Below are 18,904 nucleotides of genomic sequence, written 5' to 3'. Positions count from 1 at the left end.
CCGCTCTCCGTTCTCTCATTATGTCATCACCACTTGTTAGGGTAGTTATTTTTTTTCTAGTGGGGGTCAATGAAGAACATAACGACCAATGTGCACCTTGGAGAACAATCATAGCAACGGATGTCATCATGTCATTCTTTACCACTTGACACTTCTATAATTCACTTATAGAATAGCTGTGTTGTTATCCTAGCAAGATGCAATTTCCACACGTTATTTAAAATCATATGGATGATAATGAAAAACCATTCTGAATGTTGTTCAATTCTGAAAGTGATCTACATCAACACCATGACTATATAATGACACGACTATCCATTTCCCTACAGAAGTCTGTCTTTGAGCAACCCAAGATGTAATATATTTGTTTCATGGGTTCTTTGCTTAAGAATTCATACCAACACAATACTAATAAACCAACTAGTTCTTAATAGCAAAGATTTATCATCCACTAGGCTCACAACTGCATATCTCATCATGGATAACCTGGACCCAATTAACTGGGGTTTTATTGAGTCTTGTGAACATCACGTGACTGGCTAAGCTACTCACAATGCAACAACTCTACAAACCTGTGAGCCTACTCACAGATGCATACATTACACAAGGTAATAGATAATACTGCAAAATCTGGTGTACAAGTTACTCCCCTCTTAGTTTACATAACATCGAGATAGATTACTGAGATTGTGTTGTATAACTGGACTTTTAAGCCAGGTAATTTTACAAGCTAGGCAGGTGAGGCGGCCCACGAGGAGTGTGGATTCATTAAAAAAAAGCCTTTGATTTTGGGATGGGGGGAAATGCATAAAGAACAAATTCCCAATCATGAATTAGGTAACACAGGAGAGGATAGGGTCAGAGCTTGGCAAGCAGACAGCTTAACTTGAAGAATGCTGAAGACCCTACCAAGGCAAGTAATGTTAGATTGCTTACCTTCCATATGGTCTTCTTCATTCTTTCAATATACTTCATCCTCCAAATACAAATGATTAAGCCAGCACCCAAACAGGGGAAAATTGCAAGACACTCTCCTTTTAAGACTTTTCATCCTTGCAGTGGCCATGCAAGCCACATGATCTCCCCCACCTGTGCTGCACACAAGGTCTCATTCTGTACCTGAATTCTTTCATGGAGGAGAAAGCAGAAGAGGTTCAAATTGATACAGCGCAAAATACACAAAAGAAATTGGAAGCGCCAAGTGAGAAAAAGAAAAGGTGGTATGGTTTGAGCTACTCCTAATATGGTTTCCTCATTTGCACTGCAAAAGGCAGTTTCCATTGGCAATTCCGCACTTGCTACAAACTTACCCATATGCACTTTAGTATATTTGCTGTTTGTGCATAGAGAATAGCTCAGCTACCACACTAATCTTACGCATATGGTTTTAGCACGGTCACATGGTAAACTCGGTGCTTATATGACTGACCGGGGAGACATTTTCCTTGCGAAAGACCTGCAGAAAGGTTCGTTTGGGACGCCCATGTTTTACTATCCAATAATATTAATTAGGTAGTATTTAGTCTGGTCTCAAATCCACACACGATTGAAAAAAGGTATGGTTGCAATAGGCAATATAAAAATAGTTGACAAAGTGATAAGCGATAGATAACAAGAGTAAATGGCAATGAACGATTATAAAGATCTTGAAATACCAATGTTATTTCAATACAAAGCAACTTAAACTAGATTTTCGTGCTTTAGCTGCAGTGAAGTCTTATATAACATCCGAGTAGTACTTAGTTCGTAAAAACTGAATATTACCTTCTACTTCTCTCACCTCAGCTATAACTGCAGGAGGCTGACTGCGGTAAATGAGAAAGAGGCCGGAGCTCTTTACAGACTGCTGCGTGTCCTCTGGATTATGACCATCAGTCACTCGGACTTGCACTTAATTCTCCCATGCTCACTCACTGACACACTGTCTCAGGAGAGAGGGGATTGTACTACTTTTCATTCTCTTTCTCTCGGTGTTGTGACTTTTCTCACTAACTTGATTCCACTCCCTCCTTGTCCTTCTGTTCTATGGGAACACAAAAACTGATCCTTACACTAACAGTAAAGTGAACGTCTGTCCTCGGAATCAGTGCCTCAAGTTCAGTAGCATGACCCAAAGATCGGGTCTCCCACCCAGGACAGACTCCCACTAATGTCTGCCGCTGGGACTGATTGCCTGTGATGATTCTTCCTTTACCGGAGGTAAATTGATTTTCTTTTAACACTATAATGGTGGGCTGCCTATTTAATATGACAACAAATCGGTGGAGAAACTAAATGACCTGATTGTGCTCAGTGCTATAAAGCACATCAGTATGTTCCATGGAGTGTAGGTGTCCTTTCATTGGATCCACTTGAAGCTTCTGACTGACTCGCGGCGCCGTACAATTGCACAGGCCTAACATCATCCCTGATCTCAAATGTGTAATTCGCCTCTCTACATTTCTCCACTACTGTGTACAGACCTGCCCACTTAGTCTGTAACTTATTTTGCCTCACTGGTAATAGAACAAGTATATTCTGGTCTCCGTATTACTTCCGGTGGTTGGTAATAGGGTTGTACAGAACATAACTAGGAACAGGAGTAGGCCATACAGCCCCTCGAGCCTGCTCCGCCATTCAATAAGATCATGGCTGATCTGATCATGGGCTCAGCTCTACTTCCCCGTCCGCTCCCCATAACCCCTTATCGTTTAACAAACTGTCTATTTCTGTCTTAAATTTATTCAATGTCCCAGCTTCCACAGTTCTCTGAGGCAGCAAATTCCACAGATTTACAACCCTCAGAGAAGAAATTTCTCCTCATCTCAGTTTTAAATGGGCAGCCCCTTATTCTAAGACCATGCCCTCTAGTTCTAATCTTCCCCATCAGTGGAAACATCCTCTCTGCATCCACCTTCTCAAGCCCCCTCATAATCTTATAGAAACGTATAAGATCACCTCTCATTCTTCTGAATTCCAATGAGTAGAGGCCCAACCTACTCAACCTTTCCTCATAAGTCAACCCCCTCATCCCCGGAATTAACCTAGGTACCAGCTTTTCTAGTCACCCCGAGATTCTTCTGCAGATACACAGCTAACCTGGTCAGTTCAGCTCTCAACTTCAATACATTTCCATCCTAGTCAGGGTTTTCCCCAACTCCAAGTCTTTGAACAGCATTAACTGGTTGTACACTTGGTGTCTGTACATTAACTCAAATGGCAAGAACCTGTTGATTCTGTGGCATCTACTTACCAACACATGATAGTTGGGACAACTTTCTATCGTGCTTCTTGGGATTCTGTCCAGCATATGCATACAGCATATGGCCAATGTGCTATGAAACCTCTATTAGCCCACGCATCGAAGGATAGTACCAAGCAGATAGAAACTGATTTATCCAGCACTGTTGCTACAGTGGGTAACTAGTTGTTGGGACATGAAACTAGAATCTCGCCTGGGATCCCAATCGGCGTAAACGTTTCGAACCGTGCAACAATCGCAATATCTGTGCCAGTTGACGTGATCGCTATCATATTTGTGTATCAAAATGAAGAGTGTAATATTGCCAGCATGCTCCAAAAATCACCATCAGGTATGCCAACTCTCAAACTGTCGGCTTATAATGGTAGACATTGCAGTGGTGCTTTGTTGCAACCCCCAACGTAGTCATACAATCATTACACATCCTACAAAATTTAGCAGTGTTCCTGCAGATCAATGTTGCGACAATTTACATTGTATTTCATGCCCTGACATCTTGCAAGAGGGATGTTGGGCTACCTTTAATAAATCTTGGTAGTATGCCCAAGGTACCAGTCTTCACTGGAACACTTCCTGGATTATGTGCCTCAATGGCTTTGATTTCTATTATTAAATCAAAATCCTTTCTTCGTACCTTTGCCACTCTGCAGGCTGAGACTGTGGGCCACTGATACTTTTTGTGGCTTATGATCACATGCTCTCTAATGTGGGGTCAGTCCAGACCCATAGCTAGCTCAGTGCAATTCGAAGTATGCAGGCTCCTTGGTACAATACAAAATATCACGTGGCGAGTCCTTAATTCCTTCATGATTCCACCAGGTTTGACATTCACTTCAGCAGCAGAAACTGCAGTTATGCAGTTTTACTGTCGCCTCTGGCTTGAATTGTGAAATCATAACTGCCTATGCCGTTAATCGCTCATATTTTGATATGTTTCCCAGAAATAACATTGTGGTTTAATTCTTTTCCTGGTTCCCACTACACATTCACAGAATGGGCTGTTTAATAAACCTCAACTAAACGAGCTTTATTTTTCCATTCAAAACCACAAACAAGAGTTTTCCCTCCCGTGAGTTATCGATCCACGCATTTCAAGGTGATTGTACACTCGGACCGTAAATTGGATGCGGGCAGGCAGTTTATTAACAAGTATGGCACTGCTGCTGAAGGTTTTGCAGGGAATTGGCTTGACGTGCAGGCTGCATTATGCAGTTTTATGGCAGTATTTGGTTTTCCAAACTGTGCTCCGGACCTCTGCTTGGACCAATGACTCTCCCAGTGATCCATCTCGTTACACTTGGAATACAAGTCCCTACTGTCACTCCTTTGACATTTATTCTAGGTCTGTGGCTGATCTCTCCAAGTGGGTCACCCCCAAATGCCAGTGGTCTGCCATCCCACTCTTTTGCCAGTTTCGAGAAGATTGTGGGTTTAAGCCCCACTCCAGGACTCCACACATAATAGAAGCTGACTAGTGTAGAACTGAGAATGTATTGCATTATTGGAGGTGCTGTCTTTTGGCTTAGATGTTAACCTGATGCCTGTCTGTTCAGGTGGATGAGAAAGATCCCACGGCAATATTTAAAGAGGAGGGGAGTTTTACTGGTGTCTTGGCCAATATTAACCCTTCCAGCAGAACAGATTAACTGGTCTTTTATCTTGCTGCAGTTTGTGGAACCTTTCGATGTGCACATTGGCTGCTATATTTGCGTATGTAACGGTGACTATTTAAGTAAGTAATTGTTTGCAAAGCACATTGATACATCCTGAGAATGAGACAGTCACTAGATAAATGGAAGTTTTCTCTATTAATTGTTGGAATATGGCTGGATTGTCAAAATTAATCATTTACCGATTGAGTTAGATTTCTCATACCTTTATTCAACTGGACCTTATTGCAAGCTCATGTCACTGCCTGCACATACTGGCACTCACACTCATTTTCCTCCTTACGGTTGCATCATCAATTCCTCTGTGTGCTTCTGCTGCTCTTTCTGTTGTTTGCACTGCTCTTTTTCTGCATCCAATTTAAGAATTTCTAACTGTCGTGCACGTTTCTTCATCTTTCCCCACCACCCCCCCCTCCCCCACTATTAGATGGGCAAATTCTAGCTCACTATCCACATTTTTCTGAGCCCGAGTACCAATTCTTTTTATTTGCTGCTCTTTGCTTCTGCTTGTTAATTTAATGTCAACTTCTTTGGTCCCCGAGAGATAATAATCCCACCAGCTGTTATGATTTGGACTTGCTCTCGATACTTTTTTCTTATCGGCACAGTAAAAGGCAGTTTGTATAGGAGATTGTACATTCCCCACCGTCTTAAATTGAACCTAATGCTCTAGATGTTGCTGTAATAATAATGGCGAGGCTAACAACACTCACCGTTATGAAAGGGTAAATCTGACAACAACTTCTGGCGTCCCCACATGTGTGGTTCAATGCGGCAATCTATAAGTTGCTGTCAGAGATACCCTGTTGCCCCACAGGGTGCACTGTTGCAGTCCACGCCGAGAAATTGGCGCTAAAATCACTAATGGCTTGGACTTAGGGTAATTACCCACTAGACTCATAAAAGCAGCTAGAAATGTTGGGGCGCATGCATTCAAGAGTACGTGAGTTGTTAACAGCATGCTAAGTGAAAATTACTGAACAACCTTCTGGCCCTGCAGAATTAATTGTATAAGTGTGGAGTCACATTCCCTAAGCAAATTTAAAAAATAACTGATATTTTGTGTTAAGTTTTTCCGTTTTTCTCTTATCAATCTCCCTTAATCCCATCTGTATGTTCCAGTCTTTATTTCTTTTCCCGTGTCTCTCAGGGAGGATTCTTCAATCTGATTGGTCGATGAGCTCCCCCCTGCTGCTTTTACCTGCTCCCGGGCACCAGTCTGGAGGCAGATTCTAAGAAATGAACCAGTCAGACAAGTCCTTTGAATTCTTGTAGAACTTGAGATGAAATACTTTAAAAAAAAAAGCAATCTTGTTCTTCAGTGTAAAAGAGCACGGCGTTTATACTAATTATATAAGCACAATTTACTACAGTAATACAAACCAAACCGAACAATCAATATTTCTGTAACATTTATGTCCAGGATTGCACTTTCAACTAAAAACAGTTTCCTTTCAGGCAATTCTCAACAACCAGTCTTGTGATTACAGGACAAATATATGATTTACATAATAATCCTAAAAATTCAATTCATGAGTAACTGATACAGGTAGTTAACAGGGAGTGCAAAATCAAAAGTTTGCAATCAAGACGTTGGCATGTCAAAATAATCTTTAAAGAGGTACTGTGGCCGTTGTCTCTGAGCAAGCAAGCTAATTTTTAATGAAAGTGTTAAAAAATGTTGTTACTTTTTTGTTAAGGAAAAGTAGGAGCGATATCCCTCCTATGACAGGTAGAGCTTTGTACATGAAGGATGAACTGCTGCCAAAGAACAAGATGACCCATTTACGGTATGGTCTAAAAATGATTAAATAATCAATCATCACATACAAAGGAATTATATTAAAGTATTACAAGAGTAGGTGGAAAGTCCTCACTTAATTTTGAGGCTGCGCTTATGAAAAACAGGTCCCCATAGGGCATTACATTCTTTGAGGATGTAACGAACAGGGTGGATAAAGGGGAACCAGTGGATGTGGCATATTTGGACTTCCAGAAGGCATTTGACAAGGTGCCACATAAAAGGTTACTGCACAAGATAAAAGATCACGGGGTTGGAGGTAATATATTAGCATGGATCGAGGATTGGCTAACTAACAGAAAACAGAGAGTAGGGATAAATGGTTCATTCTCGGGTTGGCAATCAGTAACCAGTGGGGTGCCGCAGGGATCAGTGCTGGGACCTCAACTATTTACAATCCATATTAACGACTTGGGAGGAAGGGACTGAGCGTAACGTAGCCAAGTTTGCTGACGATACAAAGATGGGAGGAAAAGCAGTATGTGAGGAGGACACAAAAAATCTGTAAAAGGACATAGACAGACTAAGTGAGTGGACAAAAATTTGGCAGATGGAGTATAATGTTCGAAGTGTGAGGTCATGCACTTTGGCAGAAAGAAAATCAAAGAGCAAGTTATTATTTAAATGGAGAAAGATTGCAAAGTGCTGCAGTATAGCGGAACCTGAGGGCACTTGTGCATGAAGCACAAAATGTTAGTATGCAGGTACAGCAAGTGATCAGGAAGGCCAATGGAATCTTGGCCTTTATTGCAAAGGGGATGCAGGGAAGTCTTGCTACAGTTATACAGGGTATTGGTGAGGCCACACCTGGAATACTGCGTACAGTTTTGGTTTCCATATTTACAAAATAATATACTTGCTTTGGGGTAGTTCAGAGAAGGTTCACTAGGTTGATTCCAGAGATTGGGGGGGGGGGGGGTTGAGTTATGAGGAAAGGTTGAGTAGGTTGGGCTTCTACTCATTGGAATTCAGAAGAATGAGATCTTATCGAAACATATAAGATTATGAGGGGGCTTGACAAGGTGGATGCAGAGAGGATATTTCCGCTGGAAGGGGAGACTAGAACTAGAGGGCATATCGTAGAATAAGGGGCCGCCCAGTTAAAACTGAGATGAGGAGAAATTTCTTCTCTCAAAGGGTTGTGGATCTGTGGAATTCGCTGCCTCAGAGAGCTATGGAAGCTGGGACATTGAATAAATTTAAGCTTCTTAAACGATAAGGGAATAAGGGGTTATGGGGAGCGGGCAGGGAAGTGGGCCCGAGTCCATGATCAGATCAGCCATGATCAGATCAGCCATGATCGTATTAAATGGCGGAGCAGGCTCGAGCGGCCGTATGGCCTACTCCTGCTCCTATTTCTGTTCTTATAAGAATGGCTTAAATTACCAGGCCTCTACGAGTCTCCCACCAAGAAAGGATAGTAATTTGTAATAGCTTCCCCTGTAGATCCTTTACAAACCAAGACAGCAGGCTGTAAGTGACCTGGGACAGCAAATCAAGCTATGAACTGCTGAGAATGCTCTTTTGGCACCAATTACAATCCATTTACTTTATTAAAATGGAGGCTACTCTAGACACCAACAGTGTTACTACCAAAAAGTTAGAAAACTGCCCAAGTAAACAGTTCCTTTCATGAGCCAAGCCATCAAATGGAGTCTCTCAGGAAAGTTACACTATATATGGCCCACCATCTGTAATATATCTTGCCTCCAATGTAATTGCTATGCGTCAATTAATGCTCAGCTCGAGCAGGCCAGAAAACAGGATGCAGTTCCAGCTGGTGGCAGGATTAGGAGGGACAGAAGCTGCCAACTAATCTGTTGCATGCAATGAACTGTAATTTTTTTTTTGCTGTTTCATTTTCTCTCCTCTCTTCTGAACATCCTGAAGACAGAGGCGTTGGGATACAGTTCATTGGACATCCTACAGTACCTTGCCTAAGCATTCCTTCTTCACATGAACTACAGGTTACTCTACATTGGGGAGCTACCGAGTTGTGCCAAATCTTGTCCTCATCAGACATCCCCAGTTAGTTCACTAGCCAAGGATTGGCAGTTGATACTTGCCTCATTTTAACACCCCTTGTCCCCGCCACCATAATGCCGCCCTGGCTAAGAAGTAGTTAATACAGCACAAACATGGGGGACTAGATTAACAGAGATTCAGCTTTATGCCCCAAAACATTTTTTCTGAAGATCGGAGTACATTACCCAGGTCAAGTTAATTAGTACCCCTGTATCTATCTGTATCTGTGACATCGAAAAGCAGTAAAGACACCACTGATAAAGACTGACTTGGAGATCTCGTTAACAGTTTCAAATTTGACACCATCTGGCTGGCTGCAGCATCAGATCCAGTACTCAGAAGTGATTAACTCAAAGATTACAAACTTTCAACAGGTATCAACAAATAATCTGGGGCTAGGGAACTGAAGAAACTAAAGGAGATATGCAAAAAAAAACATCTTAAAAGGATGCCACTTTCCTGATTCTCTCCATAATCGAGGCTTACTTCGAACGGTACGTTAAGTATGGTATAAAACTACTACAAAATTCCCAGATGCATAAGCAAAATGGATGCTGAGCCAGTGAAGGCAAGATTCGAAGGGTTCACCAACAGCTTGGTCAAAAAGGTGGTTTTAAAGAGGGTCTCAGAAGAAAAGGTGGAGGAGAGGTACATACATTTCTCACTATTGGATTTATTTTTGTTTGTTAAAACTGTGGTCCTGGAACAGCTCTCAACGAACTCGATTCCCATTAAAGATAGTTAGCATATCACACTAAGACATTGTCCATTGCAATACAAGCGGTTGATTTTTTAAAAATTCGTTCATGGGATGTGGACATCGCTGGCAAGGCCAGCATGTATGGTCCATCCCCAATTGCCCTAGAGAAGATGGTGATGAGCTGCCTTCTTGAACCGCTGCAGTCTGTGTAGTGAAGGTACTCCCACACAGTGCTGTTAGGGAGGGGAGTTCCAGGATTTTGACCCAGCGATGAAGGAATGGCGAAATACTTCCAAGTCAGGATGGTGTGTGACTTGGAGAAAACATGGACATGGTGGTGTTCCCATGCGCCTGCTGCCCTTGTCCTTCTAGGTGGTAGAAGTCGTGGATTTGGGAGGTGCTGCCAAAGAAGCCTCGACAAGTTGCTGCAGAGCATCTTGTAGATGGTACACACACCAGCCACGGTACGTCGGTGATGGAGGGAGTGAATGTTTAAGGTGGTGGATGGGATGCCAATCAAGCGGGATGGCTGCTTTGTCCTGGATGGTGTTGAGCTTCTTGAGTGTTGTTGGAGCTGCACTCATCCAGGCAAGTGGAGAGTATTCCATTACACTCCTGACTTGTGCCTTGTAGATGCTGGCAAGGCTTTGGGGAGTCAGGAGGAGAGACACTCGCCACAGAATACCCAGCCTCTGACCTGCTCTTGTTGCCACAGTATTTATGTGGTTGGTCCAGTTAAGTTTCTGGTCAATGGTGACCCCCAGGATGTTGATGGTGGGGAGATGGTTAGACTCTTGCTTGTTGGAGATAGTCATTGCCTGGCATTTGTGTGGCGTGAATGTTACTTGCCACTTATCAGCCCAAGCCTGACTGTTGTCCAGGTCTTGCTGCATGCATTATCTGAGGAGTTTCAAATAGCACTGTACATTCTGCAGTCATCAGTGAACATTCCCACTTCTGACCTTATGATGGAGGGAAGGTTAGTGATGAAGCAGCTGATGATGATTGGGCCTAGGACACTGCCCTGAGGAACTCCTGCAGCAATGTCCTAGGCCTGGGATGATTGACCTCCAACCACCACAACCATCTTCCTTTGTGCTAGGTATGACTCTTGACAGTGAAGAGTTTTCCCCAATTCCCATTGACTTCAGTTTTACTAGGGCTCCTTGATGCCACACTCGGTCAAATGCTGCCTTGATGTCAAGAGCAGTCACTCATCTCATCTCTGGAATTCATCTCTTTTGTCCATGTTTGGATCAAGGCTGTAATGAGATCTGGAGCAGAGTGGTCCTGGCGGAACTCAAACTGGGCATCGGTGAGGTTATTGATGAGTAAGTGCTGCTTGATAGCACTGTTAACCACACCTTCCATCACTTTGCTGATGATTGAGAGTAGACTGATGGGGAGGTAATTGGCTGGATTAGATTTGTCCTGCTTTTTGTGGACAGGATATAACTGGGCAGTTTTCCACATTGTCGGATAGATGCCAGTGTTATAGCTGTACTGGAATAGCTTAGCTAGAGGTGGGGCTAGTTCTGGAACACAAGTCTTCAGCACGGCAGCCACAATGTTGTTGGGGCTCATAGCCTTTGCTGTATTCAGTGTGCTCGGCCGTTTCTTGATATCACGTGGAGTGAATCAAATTGGCTGAAGACTGGCTTCTGTGATGGCGGGGACATTGGGAGGAGGCCAATATGGATCAATGTGCAAAGTTAAAGCACATGGGATTGGGGGTAGTGTGCTGACATGGATTGAGAACTGGTTGTCAGACAGGAAGCAAAGAGTAGGAGTAAATGGGGACTTTTCAGAATGGCAGGCAGTGACTAGTGGGGTACCGCAAGGTTCTGTGCTGGGGCCCCAGCTGTTTACACTGTACATTAATGATTTAGACGAGGGGATTAAATGTAGTATATCTCCCAATTTGCGGATGACACTAAGGTGGGTGGCAGTGTGAGCTGCGAGGAGGATGCTATGAGGCTGCAGAACGACTTGGATAGGTTAGGTGAGTGGGCAAATGCATGGCAGATGAAGTATAATGTGGATAATGTGAGGTTATCCACTTTGGTGGTAAAAAGGAGACAGACTATTATCTGAATGGTGACAGATTAGGAAAAGGGGAGGTGCAACGAGACCTGGGTGTCATGGTACATCAGTCATTGAAGGTTGGCATGCAGGTACAGCAGGCGGTTAAGAAAGCAAATGGCATGTTGGCCTTCATAGTGAGGGGATTTGAGTACAGGGGCAGGGAGGTGTTGCTACAGCTATACAGGGCCTTGGTGAGGCCACACCTGGAGTATTGTGTACAGTTTTGGTCTCCTAACCTGAGGAAGGACATTCTTGCTATTGAGGGAGTGCAGTGAAGGTGCACCAGACTGATTCCCGGGATGGCGGGACTGACCTATCAAGAAAGACTGGATCAACTGGGCTTGTATTCACTGGAGTTCAGAAGAATGAGAGGGGACCTCATAGAAACGTTTAAAATTCTGACGGGTTTAGGCAGGTTAGATGCAGGAAGAATGTTCCCAATGTTGGGGAAGTCCAGAACCAGTGGACACAGTCTAAGGATAAGGGGTAAGCCATTTAGGACCGAGATGAAGAGAAACTTCTTCACCCAGAGAGTGGTGAACCTGTGGAATTCTCTACCACAGAAAGTTGTTGAGGGCAATTCACTAAATATATTCAAAAAGGAGTTAGATGAAGTCCTTACTACTAGGGGGATCAAGGGGTATGGCGAGAAAGCAGGAATGGGGTACTGAAGTTGCATGTTCAGCCATGAACTCATTGAATGGCGGTGCAGGCTAGAAGGGCCGAATGGCCTACTCCTGCACCTATTTTCTATGTTTCTATGTTTATCCACTCGGCACTTCTGGCTGAACATGGTTGTAAATGTTTTAGCCTTGTCTTTTGCACTCACGTGCTGGGCTCCGCATCATTGAGGATAGGGATATCCATGGAGCCTCCATGACTGAATGTGGCAGGACCTCAGAGCTTTAATCTGATCCTTTGGTTGTGGAATCGCTTAGCCGTGTGTATAGCATGCTGCTTCTGTTTTTCAGCGTGCCTGTGATGCAGCTTCCCTAGGTTGGCACCCCATTTTTAGCCTGGTGGTGCTGCTGATCAATTTCTCTTGTCACCATTACTGATACTAGTTTTTTATTCCAGATTTATTTTATTAACAGAATTTAAATTCCTCAGCTGCCGTGGTGGGATTTGAACTCGTGTCTCTGGATCACCAGTCGAAGCCTCTGGATTACTAGTCCAAGCCTCTGGATTACTAGTCCAGTGATGTTATCACTATGATATGTTGATTCCTCAAGGGGGGCTAAATAAAGAAACACCCACACCAGATATAAACTGTGGAAAGAATAACAACAGTGTACTTAAAAATATTTCCCATGTTATCAGGAAATGTATTTTTTCCCCCTAGAGTGCCCAGGCTATCCTAGATTTATGTCTCTTTGAATGAAAACAGTCCCATAGACGTTATGTCTACACATCATGCTGTGGCGTACACATTTTAAATAAGCATAGTGTTTATATTTATACATTATTCCTCTTTATCTTTTCTGCCCTATTTTAACCATCGTCATTCCCCTCCGACATATACTCCTGCACCATTTTATAGACAACAACGCATTAATAACTTTTCCAAGTGATTATTCATCGGTAAGCCCAAACAAGCATCAGTGGACTATTTGACTTCCGGGGCCATTACAGCTTAGCATAACCATGTCCTCAACTGATGTGTGCACATGTGTGGCAAATACATGGATAGTAATCGGAGCAGAAACCCCATCTCATGTTCCACTTCCATTGACATTGAAACTGAATGCAAGATTGACTCCTCATTCGCACTATTCGCAAGCAATATAGGCTGGGTTGACTCAGCGAAGATATGGAACCTTCCTAGTTTACAGGGTTAGGTGTCACAACTTACAGTGCCATCATAGGGCGGTGGGGGTGGGAAGAGAGAAATTATTAGTTTATATATAACCTTTTTGAGAGAGAAAAAAAATATCTTGCTGCAAAGAGCAGAAATGACAAGAGAACACTGGACAACTTCACTTTGACAACTTGAAGGGAAATAGACTGGCCAGTTTGGGTTACCGAGTGCAGGAGTTCCAGAGAACCAATGGCTTCTTCGGACCTCATGAGCAAGCCTGCGTCATCTTTTCATATCCAGAATTCCATATGTTGATGTTTCATGAAGATCCACGATGGGAAATACATTTTATCTGAACTCCCAATTATCTGCAATCATGCCTTCTCGATTATCTGCTAGAATTCTCAAGAGCAAGACAATGCCTCATTGCACAACCCACTAATGCTCTGCTTATTCATATTTCATTGCCTTTTCTCATTTTGTTTTTCTCATTTATATTGCGTTTCTCCATTCTGCCCCTAGGGTACTGCTGTACCAAACCGGCAAGACCAAATCTTGGGGACTCGCAATTAACTGCCATTTTCCATTATTCTCTTGCAGTAACGCTTGCCTTGGAAACAGTATGCATCATTTCAAAACTCTCAGCGGCACCTTGCTTGGAGATAGTGCAGTTTGTGAATGTCACCTGATTATTGTCTTCAAATTAGTACCTTTCATATTTATATTAATGCATGATTATTTATTCTTTTTTCACTTTTTAATACTTTTAATAGTAAATAGGTACTTTTGATGTAGTAAATGTCTTATTAGTATCAAGAGGTGCAAAGGGCACATTAATATAACCGTGCTTAATGATGATTGGCCTAAAAAAAATCTACCATGTGGATGCTACTATCTGACTAGAAATGAACCACCCACATAAAAATTTTGCAAGGATTGAATTACATGAGCATTTTATTAACTAAACAAAGGTAGATACTTCTAAATTAATTCCACCCATTGGTGCAAACATTTTCCAACTTCCTTCATTTTCTGTTAACATTTAACATCTGCTGCACACCGGTACCAATGTCTTAAAATTTATTAGAGATACTTAAAATAATTTTTTTGACCATTAGGTTACACTAGTAATTACATTGAGACCAGGACATCCACAAATAAATTCAAAACATGCTTTACTGATCATTTTTATTTAATCATAACTGCAATTTTACTTTTAATGCAAAATCAGGTTTTCAAGCAATATATGATAAAGACCACAAAAGAAAATAAAGCCCGTGGTCACAAATAATGCAAATTTTAAAAACAGTATTAATATTTCCCTTCAATTTCATATTTGCGATTTTTGACTTTGCCATGTAATCAGGTGGTGTAATAAATTAATTTGAGCACAAGATTAAATAGTGCTGACATGCAGCATCCGTTCACCCAACAATAGCCAAGCCAGCTGATGCATCTGTCAAAGTATCCTGATTCACTCTCTGCAATGATTTTGCTACACAGAGGACAATGACAAGCACCTAAAATTTTAGCTATGCAGCAGAGTCCAAGGTCATTTGGCATCTTACAGCAGCATGTTAACGCCAGTTTCATTAGAGCACGTAATTTATGGACATCCTCTTTGCAATTAATAATTCATATGCTGCAGACTCTTGAGGCTTCATTTTGTGGTTTAAAGACCATGGCAATAAATCAAGAGCGGTATACTCTGCACATGGAATTGTTGTATCCATGTACTTAATATCAAACTATTGAATAGATTTTTGAACATTTTTACTGAGCTGTGCTGATTGCATCCATTAGCCTGCCTCCTAATTTTTCACATAAAACAAGGTCAAAAGCGACAAAGCTCAAGAACGTACCATGATTATCCGCTTACTATTCCAGCTTCCCTTTTCCGTCTTGTCCTGTTCGATGCTCCTTACTTTCTGCACTCTCCTCGAGCCACTGGTTTTCCTTTTCGCAACAGAACTTCCTCATAAGCTCTCGTAATCCCTCGACAACTCAGATCTTAAAATAGCAAATGGTACAGCAAGACGTTCTGTTTAACGTACCTGGAGAAAAGGAACACAGTGGTCCAAAGTGAAATCCATGCAGCAAAAAGCACTCAAGCAAGTACTGTTATTCTGCAATGTCTTTTAAAATTAAGAAAAATGCAAATTTCAATTCCAAAATCATGGTTACGTGGAATTGAAATTAGACACTCAGTACCACTATAGGATGAGGTAACTATCTTCAAGCGTGGTCACACCATTAAGGTTGAACAGAGAGCAGAAGCTCTGGGGAATATGGAACTAGCAATGTGCAGCATATTTAATTGAAAGCTTGGTTGCTCCATATTCCCAAGTTTCTGGATAGGTTAAGCATGCCAAGGTTTCTTTCTTCCCATTTGACTTAATCAGAAACCACAAATCTGTTGTTAAATGCACACACATTTAAAAGCCAGTTCATTTTTTTTCTGGATTGATGATATGCATTCAATCAGAGCAGAGAGATTAATTATCTTTCATCTCATTAAATGAATTTTTACACAAGACTCTGTCTGTAGTCATGAACCTTTAGGAGTTCACATACTAATCATAATGTTAGTTTTGCAGTATTTCAGCTAACTGGTTGTTAAAAATGTCGTATATCTCAAGCACCCAATATTGCATAAGTTTTACAATAGATCGGGATATTTGTGGAATTTCATTGATTGTGCATGGGATAAAAAAAGCATTTTTTGTCTGTGGTGATTTTGTTATGGTTGGAATCAGCATAAGAGTCAAAACCGATGGGCAGAGAGGTTATTTCTCAGGGACCAAACAGGCCTCAAGGTATAAATTCGTAAGGAAAACATAATAGGGAGTCTAAGGTGCTCATTGCGTGATTGGGATACAGATTTCACAATCAGTGGAAAACATTGTATACCATTGTCACAGACAGACTATACATTTAATACCGATATAAAAGCTAAATACTGCAGATGCTGGAAATCGGAAATAACAGAAAATGCTGGAAATAGCAGGTCCGCGGGATCTGTGGAGAGAGAAACAGTTAACGTTTCAGATCGATGACCTTTTAGTATTGATATGGGAAATGCAGCCTTTTGTTTGTGTATTTTCAAATGATACATCTGGGCTGACTTTCTGCCAATAAACAGTTTTTCAGTTTTCCAACCAGCAGAAAAGCTGTCTTAAGTTTGTGCCAACCAGCAAAGTTCGATCAGCTTTGAAACTGCAGCTTGTTGTATAACATAAGTGAGTGCGCTTGTTTCAAAGTTGATGTCAAAGAGAAAGTGAATAATGTTTTTATTATTTTGCACATTCTTGAGATTTTGCACAATGCAGAGAACCGTGAAATGTATAATTCATTGTTTTATACTGTTTATTTACATATTGATATGTATCGTGAGTTCAGAAAGTGAGTGCAGAATGTATACTGAGTTCACTTTGTCTTGGATGCCTTTAGCTGGAATACAGGTCTGCTTGCAGGAATGGTCAGTGATGCTGAACCCGAGAGAACATCTAGCTTACAAACCCAAAAACGCAATAATGAGACGATTATTAGAAAACACTTAAAACTAGATTCTGGGAAAGAACTCAGACTCCTGGTGCGGCACCAGGATCTGAGCTTGCTACTCGTAGAAACCAGTTTCTCAGTTGAAGATTTTTTTAATGGAATATATTTACTTCATCCAGCACTTGTGAATGAGTTAGATTTAGTTCTCAGAGTTGGCTTGTTCCTGTATCAAAAGTGCAGCTGGGAAGCGGCAGTACACGCAGCACAGGAGAAACAATTGGAAAGTGAAACATGCTTACAGGTACGAAGCCCTCAAATTGGGAAAAGTAGTGTACATTTTCAAAGTTACAAAATACATATTTTATATAATAATTTATATAAACACACTATTTGCCATGATACGTGCAAATCACATTGCTCTGAGATCACATTATTTCAAACTGCAGCTTTATAAGGCTGGGATTTGTTTAAACTGGACATATTATACACGGAATCTCTTAATTTACAAGAAAATTACCTTGAAGTAATTTTGGTTACATACATGTCTAGTATTCATGCTGCTGAATTACTTTATTAAGACAGCATGGAAACGTCATAGCCTTATCTACAAATTGTTTCAACAAAAAGGTACTGCATCCTTCAAAAGGATCAAAAATGATTGCTAATAACATTTACAGCAAGGTGATCTTATTCAGAAACAAAAATGTTTTATTCATGCCTAGTACGAAGCTATTCTAGCACATCTCCTGCAACTCTTTCAATCCATCCAATAAAGGTTTCCACCCCTCAGACAGCACTGAAAGCAACCCTAACCAAAGTGACGAACACCATTCAACTGAATGGGAGCATGATACATTATCCTTTCACAACGTCTTTGCAGCCTTTGACATGGTCAACTACATCACCTTCCTCCAACCCCCATCTTCCGCTGTCCAGCCCCTACGCGGTTCCACTCTCATCTAATCGATTGTAATCACAAAACTTTTACTAATGGCTTCTCATCTCACTCATGCACGATCACCGTCGGAGGCCCACAAGGTCAGATCATTGGCCCTCTCCACTCCTTCATTTATGTTGCCCCTTGGTGACATTATGTACAGACATGGGGTCGGCTTCTACATATATGCGGATAACATCCAGCTCTATTTGTCTCAACCCCTACCCTGACTGTGCGTTGTCAGACTGTTTGTCCAAAATCCAGTCTTGAATGAGCTGTAATCTCCTGCAGTTAAACATTAAGAGCAAAGCCAACATCTCCGGCTCCCTCGCCATCCAGTACTCTGCCAAACAATTCGACGGGTGCAGCCATCTTTCTCATACCAAATGTAAATTAGGTTCTTTCAAATTAACCTACCTCCCCACAGACTGCCCTTGTCCCAATTTGCGGACAGAGTGATATTTCAGACTTGAGTTGGTAGTCCCAAGAACAATGTGCACCAAGGTGTCCAAATTCAACCATCTCCTCCTCAACTCAAGTCTCTGACCAATGTGCTCCCATCGGAATTGAATTCCCAGCTTCGTGATAATTGGGGTCAGGGCATTGGGTTACCACTGAATCTCTGAGGCATATAAACAGATTCAAACTTTGAACAGTAGATCTAGCCTTACTAAATTTAGTGCAAGACAAGTTGGTGTGCAGCTGGACAAACATCAGCATCACCTAGCATAAATAAACAAACAAGATGCAATACTGCAGTCATAGAAGCACAGAATGGTCTCCTGTGCTGTAACCATTCACATCCTTCCTAAAGTACGGAGCCCAGATTTGGACACAAGACTCCAGTTGAAGCAGAACCAGTGTTTTATAAAGATTCATCATAACTTCCTTGCTTTTGTACTCTATGCCTATTTATGAAGCCCATGATGCCATCTGCTTTTTTAACCACTTTCTCATCGTGCCCTGCCACCTTCAACGATTTGTGCACATATGCCCCCCAGATCACTTTGTTCATGCACTCCCTTTAGTTTATATTATATTTAGTCTCCTCGTTCCTCCTACCAAAATGTATCACATTGCATTTTTTTGCGTTAAATTTCATCTGCCACGTGTCCACCCATTCCACCAGCCTGTCTATTCTTGAAG

At 41.8% G+C, this 18,904-nt stretch overlaps 1 protein-coding gene across 5 annotated transcripts in view; it reads right to left on the bottom strand.

Moving 5' to 3' along the window:
- Positions 1-18,904, bottom strand: part of strbp (spermatid perinuclear RNA binding protein) — a 178,730-nt gene that overhangs the window by 68,833 nt on the left and 90,993 nt on the right. For all 5 annotated transcript variants that reach the window (XM_070862708.1, XM_070862703.1, XM_070862705.1 and 2 more), the window contains exon 2: positions 15,183-15,374. In XM_070862708.1, coding sequence (XP_070718809.1) covers positions 15,183-15,185 — 3 coding nt within the window. In that variant the 5' untranslated portion in view covers positions 15,186-15,374. The remainder of the gene's footprint in view (positions 1-15,182; positions 15,375-18,904) is intronic.

This window comes from Pristiophorus japonicus, chromosome 20 (assembly GCF_044704955.1).
Source record: "Pristiophorus japonicus isolate sPriJap1 chromosome 20, sPriJap1.hap1, whole genome shotgun sequence".
NCBI lineage: Eukaryota > Metazoa > Chordata > Chondrichthyes > Pristiophoridae > Pristiophorus > Pristiophorus japonicus.
The sequence above is the reverse complement of the archived record's forward strand: the minus strand, read 5'-3'. Positions and strand labels throughout refer to the sequence as shown.